This window comes from Eptesicus fuscus, chromosome 18 (genome assembly GCF_027574615.1).
Source record: "Eptesicus fuscus isolate TK198812 chromosome 18, DD_ASM_mEF_20220401, whole genome shotgun sequence".
In the NCBI taxonomy this organism is placed as follows: domain Eukaryota; kingdom Metazoa; phylum Chordata; class Mammalia; order Chiroptera; family Vespertilionidae; genus Eptesicus; species Eptesicus fuscus.
Window position 1 is genome coordinate 1025592 of NC_072490.1, and position 12046 is coordinate 1037637.

The window sequence follows — 12046 nt, forward strand, 5'->3', positions numbered from 1 at the left end:
TTTAAATCCTTAAAGAAGGGGGCCAGTAGCTCCAAATGTCTGCTTTATTATAAACAAAGGTGCAGATCCCAGACTCTGAAACGCATCATCAGTACAAAGTTGAGACAGATCTGGAGACAGTCACAGAGACGGGACACCGAGGTATTCGCGTCTGGGCCAGCAGCCCCCGGGGCCCCACCCCCTTGGTCTAGAGGCTGGTGGCCATGTCCCCGCTGCCAGGACAGTGGAACTAGGGTCCAGGAGCTGGTGTGAGGGAGGCAGGAACTGTCAGGTCAGATGGTCCCTCTCCTCTGGGCCAGTGTCCCTCTAGGACACAGGGGTTTCAGCCTCAGCAACATTTTAAAACAGAAAAGAGGCAAAAAAAAGTTTGGCTAAAAGTATAACAAAGACACTGCAGGGAGGACACCTGAGTGTGTAGGTGGACAGAGGCCACCCTGTCCACTTGTGTCGGGGGGCAGGGCAGCCAGCACCGAGGCGGGCGTGGCCTCCAGATGGTCTCCGGGAGGGTGCAGGAATGCCCCTGGCTCCAGGGGACGAGGGGACCAAAACCCAGCTTAGCCGGGCCCCACCCACTGCCCGCATCCCAGCTCTGCTCCGGGAAGGGAGGCCACACCTGGGGGCAGGCATGGCCTCTGGGGGCTGGCCACTGCAGACCCCACGTGTGTGTGCTCTGCCCACAAAACGCTGGGCTGTCCTAGTGACCACGACCCCACCTGGCCTCCCTGGGCGGTCTGGCCAGGAACGCCCCCCATTCTTTGAGTTTTGCTTGAGATGTCAAGGAAGCATAATTTGAAGTGAGGAAGAGAACAAAGTACGGTTCCAGCAACTCTGGTGAGGAGCGTCCCACCCTGTCATCACAAGTGTACAAACGGCATACACACCGCACGGGGAGAAAGGCCGTGCCTGCATAGCCGCACACACATGCACACACACGCACACGCACACGCACGCACGCACACATGCGAGGCATCAAGTGGCAGCCAGAGAGGCAGTGCGCTCAGCGGGTGGCCTTCGGGGGGTCCATGTAGGCTGGGTTGTAAGGAGGCTGGCTGGCAGGATAGGCCATGGCTGCGTCCCCTGAAAAGAGAGGAAGAGGTGGGCTGCGGGCTCCACGGGAGCGGGGGTCGGGCAGGGTCAGCGCTGGCACCGTACTCACCAGCCAAGGTCTCGTGGTAGGCCGGCGGGCCCACGGGATGGGCCGGGTAAGGCGGTGGGTACTGCGCCGGGTAGGGTGCTGCCACCATCCCTGGCTGGGGGGGGATGGGGTGGTAGCCCTGGTACGACGGCCCGGGGTAGCTGGGCGGCACGCCTGGAGGCTGGGGGTACGGGGTGTGCACCACGGTGGTGGCCGTGGTGGTGGTCACCACCGCTGTGAAGAGAAGCACGTCAGGACCTCGGGTGGCCCCGCCCTCCCTCCAGCTAACCCAATCAGGGCCCGGGCGCCCCTGGCCCCTCCCTCCCTTCAGCGTAACCCAATCAGGGCCCGGGCGCTCCTGGCCCCTCCCTCCCTCCAGCGTAACCCAATCAGGGCCCGGGCTCTTCTGGCCCCTCCCTCCCTCCAGCGTAACCCAATCAGGGCCCGGGCGCTCCTGGCCCCGCCCTCCCTCCAGCGTAACCCAATCAGGGCCCGGGCGCTCCTGGCCCCGCCCTCCCTCCAGCGTAACCCAATCAGGGCCTGGGCGGGCGGGCGTGCTTACGGCGGGGGCGGCGGCACATCTTGTACAAACAGCAGCAGGAGCAGGTGAAGCACACGATGATGGTGACGATGAAGAGCACAAAGATGGTCAGGCCGATGGCAATGGTGGCCCCGAACCTGCCAAAGAGCCGATATGACCCGGGGCCTCTCGGCCCAGCCAGGACCCGCCACCCGGGCACCCCTCCCGAAGGAGGAAACGCTGGGCTGCGCGGACAGAGCCGCTTCCGGGGCGTGTGGCTGGAACCCGCACCTCCGCTTCCTCCCGGGCCGCCTCCCATCCCCGCCCCCACGTCTGTCCACCCGCCGGCCTCCAGCACCTGGTCCTGGAGCACAGCCACAGCCACAGCCACAGCCACAGCCACAGCCACAGCCACAGCCGGGCGCCGTGGTTTAAGCCAAAAACTCAGGGGGGACGAGACAGACCAAGTCCGGCCCCCGGGAGCCCGCAGGCCCCTGCAGGAGGCGGGGTCGGAGGTCACAGCCCGCGTGCCCGGGGCAGCGCGAGGGGAAGGGGGAGCCAGCCTCTGCGCTGCAGGCTCAGTCCGGGCAGGGCTGTCCCGGGTGCACCCTGGGCTTCCCGGTGGGAAAACGAAGTCGCCCCCCCGCCCCGGCGGACACGCGGGGCTGCCTCCCGGGAAGCAGGCTGGACCGCAGGGTCACCTGCCCAGAGCCCGGGACAGAGGGCAGAGCCTTCACTGCACCCAGAGCTCCCGCACTCGCAGGACGGCCGGCGGGGGTGCCTTCCCGCCCAGAGGCCCGCATCGCCCCTCCCTCCCCGCAAGCTCCCAGGCGCTGGGCTGAGCCAGGGAGCGGGAAACGCACTTTCCCAGACTCGGTGGCCGGGAGGGCGGGCCATGGCTCAGCTCTCCCCCGTCTGTCTGTCTGTCTGTCACACTCACACTCACACACACACACACACACACACACACACACTCACCCCATGGCCGCCTCCCTCACTCAGCGTCCTCAGCCGAACTCCCCTCCTCCCATCCTGGGTCCCTCCGTCTCATCTCCTCCCCTTTCCTCTCTCGCCTCCTCTTTCGGGGAAAAGGAAAGCGAACCCCGGGCCCTGCCCCCTGACGTCAGAGGCAGGAAGAGCCTCTTAAAGCCACAGCAGGTGCCACCTGGCCGGCCCAGCATGGGGCTGCCCCTCGCCCAGGCCACCCACCCGCTCTCCCTCCCCTCCGCCCGCTCCCGAAGAAACACAAAAGGAGAGGCTAAGCCTCTTGGTGCACAGGGACCTGCCCACTGAGGAGCTCACGAGCAGAGGACCCTGTGGCTGCTTTCCACAGAAACGCTGTTTTTTTCCATCCACAGATTTTCGGGCCTAACCTCAGTCTAGCGTCTTTTTGTTTTGTTTTGTTAAACCTCACGGACCCTATTTTTCCATTGATTTTTTTTTTTTTTTTTGAGAAAGTGGAAGGGAGGGAGACAGAGAGAAACATGGATGTGAGACACATTCACTGGTTGCCTCCTGCACGCGCCCTAACCAGGGCCGGGGACCCTTCAGTCTTCGGGCCGACGCTCCATCCACTGAACCAAACCAGCCAGGGCGGGTATATCTTTTCTACCAGAGAGACTTGTGGCTCAAAGGGCCCAAACATTAGACAGATATTTAAAATGTGGGTGTCAGGGCACATGCCCTGCTGCATGCTCGATCCCCAGTGGGGGCTGTGCAGTAAGGCAGCCGATCGATTTCTCTCTCATCAATGTTTCAATCTCTCTGTCCCTCTCCCTTCAATAAAATCACTAAAAACATCCTATCTAATAAAGAGGGAATATGCTAATTGACCCTCACACCATCGCAAAGCTGGCAGCACCACAGCCAATAAGGAGGGGATATGCTAATTAACTGTCACTCCCTCAAAGATGGCGGCACCCACAGCCACAAGATGGCGGCGCCCAGTCCCCTCAGCCCCCAGGGCTGCCCGAGGCTCAGGTAACCAGGCCGGCCGAGGCTTGCGCTGCCGGCAGTGGCAGCAGCAGAGGTGTGAAGGGGCATCGCCTTCCATGATTGCCCGGTCACCTCCCGCCCCTGAGGGCTCCCGGACTGTGAGAGGGGGCAGGCCGGGCTGAGGGTCCCCCCTCCAGTGCATGAATTTTCATGCACCGGGCCTCTAGTTTAAAACAGATAGATATCGATATATGGGTGACCATGGACTTCCTGGTTTTCCTGGGCTTCATGGAATGCCAAGACTAAAGGGTGAAATGGGCCCCAAGAAGGTAAAAGATTACCTGGATTTTAGGCAAAAAGAGAACAAAAGGCTGGTTTTCCTGGCCTTCCCGGATGTGCCGGGGAGCCAGGCCCGATCGCCCATCCCGATACACTCACCACCAACCATCAGTGTCTCCCTCTCTGCGCCCACCCCGTCCCTGAGCCAACATGAACCCCCACTGTTGGCCTTTCAAATGCCAACCCCAACCACGGTCACTCCCATCCCCAGCTCGATGATAAGGATACAACGTCCCAGCACAAGGATCAAGACACGATGACGGCTTCCTGGGGACACTTTCAGGGGGCTCACCCCGATGACTGTCTCATCCCAGTCCCCACAGCCCTCCCCGAGTCCGCCCCAGCCCCCGACACCTCCGCCCGAAAGACGCCCACCCGCCAGCGGTACTCACCCGGGCAGGGGGTCACTGTCTATGTCGGAGGTGAACTCCAGCAACGAGTTCGACTTCTCCAGCGACGAGGCCGCCTCCTCCAGGTTCTTCCTGACACTGGCCAAGCTGCAGAGAGAAAAGCCCGTGATGAACACGCCCCACCCCGCCAGCACGCCAGGTGCGCACACGGAACACGCCCAGGAGCCACCCCGGGACTGGGCCGGGCGTCCTGAGGGCGGATGGCATGCACGCTCCTCGGGTCTCGGGCGACGATGCCATGCATATGCCGTGCATTCTTCTCACGTGCACACAGGACCTTCCCCAGGATAGACCAGGCGTGAGGCCACAACACCAGTCTCAGATTTGAAAAGACAGCTGCCATACCAGTCCCTTCTCGGACCACAATGGGATGGAGTTAAAATCAGTAACAGGCCCTGGCCGGTGTGGCTCAGTGGATAGAGCGTCGGCCTTCGGACTGAAGGGTCCCAGGTTTGATTCCGGTCAAGGGCATGTACCTTGGTTGCGGGCACATCCCCAGTAGGGAGGTGTGCAGGAGGCAGCTGATCGATGTTTCTCTCTCATCGATGTTTCTAACTCTCTATCCCTCTCCCTTCCTCTCTGTAAAAAAAATCAATAAAATATATTTTTAAAAATAAGTAATATGCCGAAACCGGTTTGGCTCAGTGGATGAGCGTCGGCCTGCGGACTGGAAGGTCCCAAATAAGTAATAAAAAAAAAAAAAAAATGCCAAAAATAACTCAGACCTTGGGAAACGAATTAGTCTGGTACAAAAATATTTAAAAAAAAAACACCCAGTGGGTTGAATAAATCATGAAGGAAGAGAATTTTAATAGTGAGATGGTATTAAACTCAAGAAGGTGGGAAAAATCGTGAAAATCCCCAAAGAAGGAAGGACGTCAGAAAGGTAAGTGCGGCCGAAACCGGTTTGGCTCAGTGGATAGAGCGTCAGCCTGCGGACTGAGGGGTCCCAGGTTCGATTACGGTCAAGGGCATGTACCTTGGTTTCGGGCACATCCCCAGTGGGGGGTGTGCAGGAGGCAGCTGATTGATGTTTCTCTCTCATCGATGTTTCTAACTCTCTATCCCTCTCCCATCCTCTCTGTAAAAAAATCAATAAAATACATTAAAAAAAAGAGAGAGAGAGAGAAAGGTAAGTGCGAAGATGGAAGAGAACAGCCACAAAGGGTCAGAGAAGATCCACAGAACCAAAGCTGCCGACATCGGCAAGACCACCCCCCGAGAGGAGAAATGACACAAAAGGGAAGAGAGCGGATGGAAAAGGGGAATCGATCGCAGGCACAACGGAGATTTTAACAACAACCGCCCCTGGCCCGGCTGGCTCGTGGGTTGAGTGTCAGCTCTCGGACTGAAGGGGCTCGGGTTCCATTCCAGTCAAGGACATAGACTCAGGTTTTGGGCTCAGTCCTGGGTCAGAGTGTGTGGGGGAGGCAGCTGATCCACGTTTCTCTCTCATATCGATGTTTCTCTCTCTCCCTTCCTCTCTCTAAAATATATTTAAAATCCTGCCGAAACCGGTTTGGCTCAGTGGATAGAGCATCGGCCTGCGGACTGAAGGGTCCCAGGTTCGATTCCGGTCAAGGGCATGTGCCTTGGTTGCGGGCACATCCTCAGTGGGGGGTGTGCAGGAGGCAGCTGATTGATGTTTCTCTCCCATCGATGTTTCTAGCTCTCTATCCCTCTCCCTTCCTCTCTGTAAAAATCAATAATATATATATTTTTTAAAAATCAGTGTGCAAGCTTTGGCCAACAATGGCACAGTGTGGAGTACCCAGCTGGGACCCAGGGCGGGAAGGCTGGGAGGGAAAATCCACGGGGGTGAGCCTGGTGCCCGGGACGCCCTCCTGGGGGCATTCGCCGATGCCAGGTGGCCGCCGAGAGGCGGGGCAGAACCTCTGAACGCCTCGGGCGGTGGGATGAACCCCGAGCCCCAGAGCCCGAGGGGGAGGCCCCGAAGAATCCCATCACTCAGACCTCAGCCTCAAAAGCTGTCCCCCAAGAGGAAGGGGACACTGAGGACACAGCTCAGCTTCTCCTCCCGCTCGGTCTCCGCCATCAGGCGGCGTGAGCTGAGTGCCCGGGTCCCTGACAAAGGCCACTTCCGTCCTCCCTGGAGGACACCCCCAGCTCCACATTTCTACAACCAACTTTGCCAACGCCACGTCAGACACACAGTCACAAACGTTCAGGAACGCCCGACCAGACGGCACGACCAGAAAACAACACGCTACAGCCGACAGGAATGCGGGGGGGCGGGGGGTCCCAACATGGTTATCAGACACGGACGATCAAGTAACACACACTGTTCAGGGAGATTAAAGAAAAGGTGGGACAATTCAAGAGAACTTGAAATATTAAAAAGATAACAAAATTCTAAGACTAAACAATAATACGGCAGATTAATAACGAGAGCCCTGCCCTAGCCGGCTTGGCTCAGTGGGTAGAGCGTCGGCCTGCGGACTGAAAGGTCCCAGGTTCGATTCCGGTCAAGGGCACATCCCCGGGTTATGGGGCTTCGATTCCAGTGGGGGCGTGCAGGAGGCAGCCAATCCATGCTTCTCCATCATCATGGATGTTTCTCTCTCTCTCTCTCCCTCTACCTTCCTCTCTGAAGTCAATAAAAATATATCCTAAAAAAATTAATAATAATAAGTAGAGCCCTACTTGGTGTGGCTCAGTGGATAGAGCATCGGCCTGGGGACCAAAGGGTCCCGGGTTCGATTCCAGTCAAGGGCATGTACCTCGGTTGCAGGCTCCTCCCTGGCCCGGGCCCTGGTCGGGGCGCGTGCAGGAGGCAACCAGTCGATGTGTTTCTCTCACATCATGTTTCTCTCTGTCTCTCCCTCTCCCTTCCGCTCTCCCTAAACATCAATGGAAAAATATCCTCAGTGAGGATGTCCAAAAAGTGTAAAAATAAAGAAAGAATGAGACACGGCGAAGGTGTAACTGGTGAACTGGAGGGCAGGTCCAAGCAGACACGCCAGCGGAAGCCCGAGGGCACAGAGACGGCCGCTGTGAACACAGAAGTCGGTGGGCGAGACGTGGAGGAGTTCACCACAGGTCCGACAGAGCTGTGGCCCGAGACCCGAACAGAGGAGGGAGAGTGGGGCAGAAGCAATCCCTAGGGGACCGTGCATCCATCCAAGAGGATCACACCCCGCACCTCGCCGTCTAACGGCTGGAAACCCAGCGACGGACAGAACGTCTCCAAGGAAGAAAGAGCCGTTTCCTCGCAAAGGAGCAGGACACCAGTCAGCTGATTCCCGCAGAAACCACGGGCGCCGGGGCACGGAGCAGCTTTAAAGTACCGACCCACGGGGGTAACTGCCCGCCAGAAAACGCCCTTTCGGAAGGAACGGGAAATAAAGACACTTCCCAACAAACAGAACCCGGTACCAGCGGACCTGCAACGGCCTCAGAGAGGCTCACAGCAGCAGGAAGCAGGGAGGAGCCCGCCCAGGCCTCCCCCCTTTCTCGGCGTGATTCTTTCCTCCCGAAGGTCTAAGGGTCCCCACGAGGCTCGCAACCAGGGGAACAACGGGCAGCAGCAGCTCGGCTGGGGTGACCCCTGCACCTGTCCCCAAGGCCCCCTTTCCTCGGACTCCCCAGAGCGCCAACCGCAGCCCCGCCCGGGCCCTTCCCTGCTGCTCTTCTGTCCGAGGCCCCTCCTTGTTCCCCTGTCCCGGCTTCCATAACCCTCCTCTCTCGCCCTGGCCGGTGTGGCTCAGTGGACAGAGCGTCAGTCTGCGGACTGAAGGGTCCCGGGTTCGATTCCCGGTCAGGGCACAAGCCCGGGTTGCGGGCTCCATCCCCAGTGTGGGGCGTGCAGAAGCGGCCGATCGAAGATTCTCTCTCATCATTGATGCTCCTCTCTCTCTCTCCCTCTCTGAAATCAAGTATACATACATACATACGTGTGTGTGCGTGTGTGTGTGTGTGTGTATGTATTTAAAAAAACAAAACTGGAAGTATCTTCCAAAACTGAACACCTCACTCAATGACTCAGCAATTCCACTCCTAGATGTTTATCCAGAAGTGTGTTTCTTTTATTTATTTTAAATTGTTTTTCTTTTTTAAAAAAATATATTTTTTATTGATTTCAGAGAGGAAGAGGGAGTTAGAAACATCAGTGATGAGAGAGAATCATGGATCGGCTGCCTCCTGCACGCCCCCCACTAGGGATCGAGCCCACAACCTGGGCCTGTGCCCTTGACCGGAATCGAACCCAGTCCCAGGACCCTTCAGTCCGCAGGCCGACGCTGTATCCACCCAGCCAAACCGGCCAGGGCAGAAATGGCCCCAAAAATCTGTTAACAGAGAGAGCGAGAGCGAGAGCGAGAAAGTTCTCACTCTCTCTCAGAACAGCAGAAGCTCCTTGGAGTCTCTGCACATGGGGACAGCGACTCCCATGAGTGAACGGCCTTTACTTTTCTTAAAAAAGGGCAGCGTCAATCCACGGGCCACGCAGGAGGGCACAGCCATGGTCACTGACGGCCAATCTCTGCGCTCAGACCTTCCGGTGCCCTCCCGGCCCACAAGACGGCACCTGCACAAACCACATACAGCCCCTCCAGGTGCCCGTGTGCACTGTGGACACACATGCCCAGGTGCCCGCCACCGGAGGGCACGCTGGTGTAAGTACACCCAAGGGTGAGCACGGGGCCAGCGGGGAACCCTGCTCAGCCCCGGCTGGGTGAGCTGGAGCCTCCAGGGGCGGGGAGAGCGGGGCGAGGGGCTAACTGGACAGTGTGTGGGAGTCCAGCCCAGAGCAGAGACCCCCCTCAGGCCCCCTGCCCCCCACCATCATTTATTTTGTTAATTTTAACTTTTTATTGATTTCAGAGAAGAAAGGAGAGGGGGGAGAGAGAGAGAAACATCAATGATGAGAGAGAATCATCGATCGGCTGCCCCCTGCTCACCCCACACTGGGGATCGAGCCTGCAACCCGGGCCTGTGCCCTGACCGGGAATCGAACCGTGACCTCCTGGTTCCTAGGTGGACGCTCAACCCCTGAGCCACGCGGGCCGGGTGTCCCCCACCATCTTGAACGGGCTGAGAGGCGGGAGGGGCACGGCCATTCCCTTCCCTGCTCGGCCCTGCTGGTGCACCCACCGCGACCCCTGGCGCACCCACCGCGACCCCTGGCGCACCCACCGCGACCCCTGGCGCACCCACCTGTCCTGGACGTCGGCACAGCCTCCCTTGCTCCAGAAGGGCTTCTTGAGGGCGTCGGAGCAGCAGTACTGGCTGTAGCAGGTGCCGCAGCAGAACACGGGGCAGGTCTTGGGGGAGAGGCTGTCTCCAGCAGCCACGATGCACACCTCGCTGTGGGCTGGAGCGAGAGACACTGCTCACCGGCGGCCACGAGGGGAAGCCTCACGCCAGGCCCGGCCACGTCCCGCCAGCACAGCCCCCCCCCAGCACAGCCCCCCTCCAGCCCAGCCCAGCCAGCAGGCACAGCCCCCCCCAGCACAGCCCCCCCAGCACAGCCCAGCCCAGCAGCACAGCCCAGCCAGCCCAGCCCCCCTCCAACACAGCCCAGCCCAGCATGCATCCCCCCTCTAGCCCAGCAGGCACAGCCCCCCTCAGCACAGCCCCCCCCAGCACAGCCCCCCCCAGCCCAGCCCAGCCAGCAGGCACAGCATGCGGCCGCCTTTGACCCCCACCCCAGCCCAGCCTGCTCCTGAGGCACACAGAGGTGCCCACCTGGGCTCCCCCCCCTCCGCCTCTGATGGGGAGTGAACTTTCTAGGTGGGTCTGACCGGGCCAGTCCCACCCTCAGCCCTGCCCGGTTCACACGCTCGAGGACCACGTCCACGGCCCACGGAGCAGGGGCCAGAGGCAGAGGGTCTGGAAGGACAGCCCGCTTCCCAGCCGTCCACCCTCACCCGCACCCTGCGCCTCCCACCCGCGCCCTCCAGGCCTCCTCCAGGCCCGGTCCCACGCTGGACAGTAACACCCCGGCAGCTGCCGGGACCAGCACGGGGCGGCCAGTTCTTGATCCTCATCCCCTCTGGCCGGCCCTCGGCCACAGCAGCTCAGCCCCTGCTGGACTCTACACTCAGAGGCCCAGCCCCGACGGCTCGCGCCCGGCGGCTGTCTCCTGACCGACTCACCGTGGGCTACGGTCACACCCACCCGTGTCCCCCGGCACAGCCCTGGGGGGCCCGCAGCGGGTGCCTGGGCGACGCGTGCCTCGGGGGCCAGGGCTCTGAGGCCCGGACCATCCAAGCTCTCGGCCACAGACGTGGGATCGAAGGCCGTCCCGCAGGCCGGGGCGAGGACAGACCTCGGACACAGTGTGGACAGCGGCCCAGGACTCGGGGTGACCGTGAGGTTGGCAGCCTCCCAGCGAGATGCTACAGCCCGTTCCCACCAATGACCTGCCTCCTGCACGCCCCGGGGCACGAGCCCCCAACCAGGCACCCTGAGGCCACCGCACCCCGTGGCGGGTGCCCACAGCCAGGACGGGCCGGTCAGGGTTCTGTCTGGACAGGTCCCCAGTGGAACCAGCCAGGCCCCCAAGACCCGAACGACTGTGGGGAGAGGCCTGAGGATGAACCCCGAGGTGTGGCCATGTCGCCTGGAGACGCCAGAGCCCCAGCCTGGTCAGGGCCTCAGGGACCCTGGGCATCGGGCGCACGTGGCCACCCACGGAGAGACCGTGGAAGAGCTGTGGACGCTCGGGCGGGAGAGGGGAGTCCTCCGTCCCGGGCAGCTCCAGGCAGAGCCCGCTCGGGGCCAAGCTGCAGGCAGAGCGCGGGACGGTCCCGCAGGCCCAGGCCAGCAGCCGCTCGGCATGCCCGGCGCCCCCAGGCTGGGGCCAGACACAAGCCCTGCGCCCCGCCTCGGCCCAGAGCCCAGGGCAGTGTCCTCTGACCCCGCACACTCCGGCCAGGGCTCTGCCTGCTCAGTGCCCACCCCAGGCCCTCCGGCCCCCCAGCCCCCCAGGAAACAGGCCCTTCCCCCGAGGAAGCACCCCCAGGCTCTGGCTTCCTGGGATGGGGGTGCCCATTCCTCACCTAACGGTCGGCCCGGCCCACCTGTGGATCTTCAGTCCAGTCAACGCGGGCGGCAGGGGGTCCCCCACCCCAGGGCGGCGTCACCGGGCCCACCGCGAAGGCACACGGCAGATGAGCCGCCGGATGTCCCCCCTCCCCCCCCCCCCCCTCCCCACGATCAGAAACTGGAACAGATTCAGGATCCAATCCGCGCCGAGTCGGTCTGCGATCTCAGGGCCTGGAGGGCGGGGCGGGCGCCCGCCGCAAACAGAGGCCAAGGAAGGGCGGGGAGTCGCGCCCCAGCCCCGGGGGCCGCCCCCAGAACATCCGGGCCCACAGCCGCCACCCCAACTCCGGGACAGACCGTGCTGGCGCAGCCGGGTCTGGGGTCAGCTCGGCGGGGCGCGGGGGCGGGAGGTCCGGCCCGGAGGGGTGCTGGCCACTCGGGTTCCGGGGTCCGGGCTGGCAGCTCTGGGGGCGCTGCTGGGCTCGGCCGGAAGGCGGGGACGTGGCCGCCGCCCCCACCCCCTCCCGGCGGGACCCAGGCTCACCCCCCGGAGGCGGCAGCAGCAGCAGCAGCAGCAGGACCCGCGGCGCCGGCGCGGCCATGGTGCGCGGTGGACGGACGGACGGACGCGCAGCGGGACCGCCAGCCGGAAGCGCAGGCTCGGGCACAGCCCGACTCGGCGACCCGCGCGGACGCCCC

At 61.9% G+C, this 12046-nt stretch overlaps 1 protein-coding gene across 2 annotated transcripts; it reads right to left on the bottom strand.

Annotated features, from left to right (window-relative positions):
* Positions 1 to 30: 30 nt before the first annotated feature.
* On the bottom strand, positions 31 to 12046 carry SHISA5 (shisa family member 5). Of its 2 annotated transcripts, XM_054729826.1 has the most exons (6): positions 11892 to 12046; positions 9515 to 9671; positions 4322 to 4426; positions 1698 to 1813; positions 1157 to 1369; positions 31 to 1077 (listed from the first exon to the last, which is right to left on the bottom strand). In XM_054729826.1, the coding sequence occupies exons 1-6, from the start codon at positions 11947 to 11949 to the stop codon at positions 998 to 1000; spliced, it is 729 nt and encodes a 242-aa protein (XP_054585801.1). In that variant the 5' UTR covers positions 11950 to 12046; the 3' UTR covers positions 31 to 997. The 2 variants fall into 2 exon arrangements, with proteins under 2 accessions (XP_054585801.1, XP_054585802.1); XM_054729827.1 differs by lacking the exons at positions 4322 to 4426; positions 9515 to 9671; positions 11892 to 12046 and adding an exon at positions 2634 to 2716.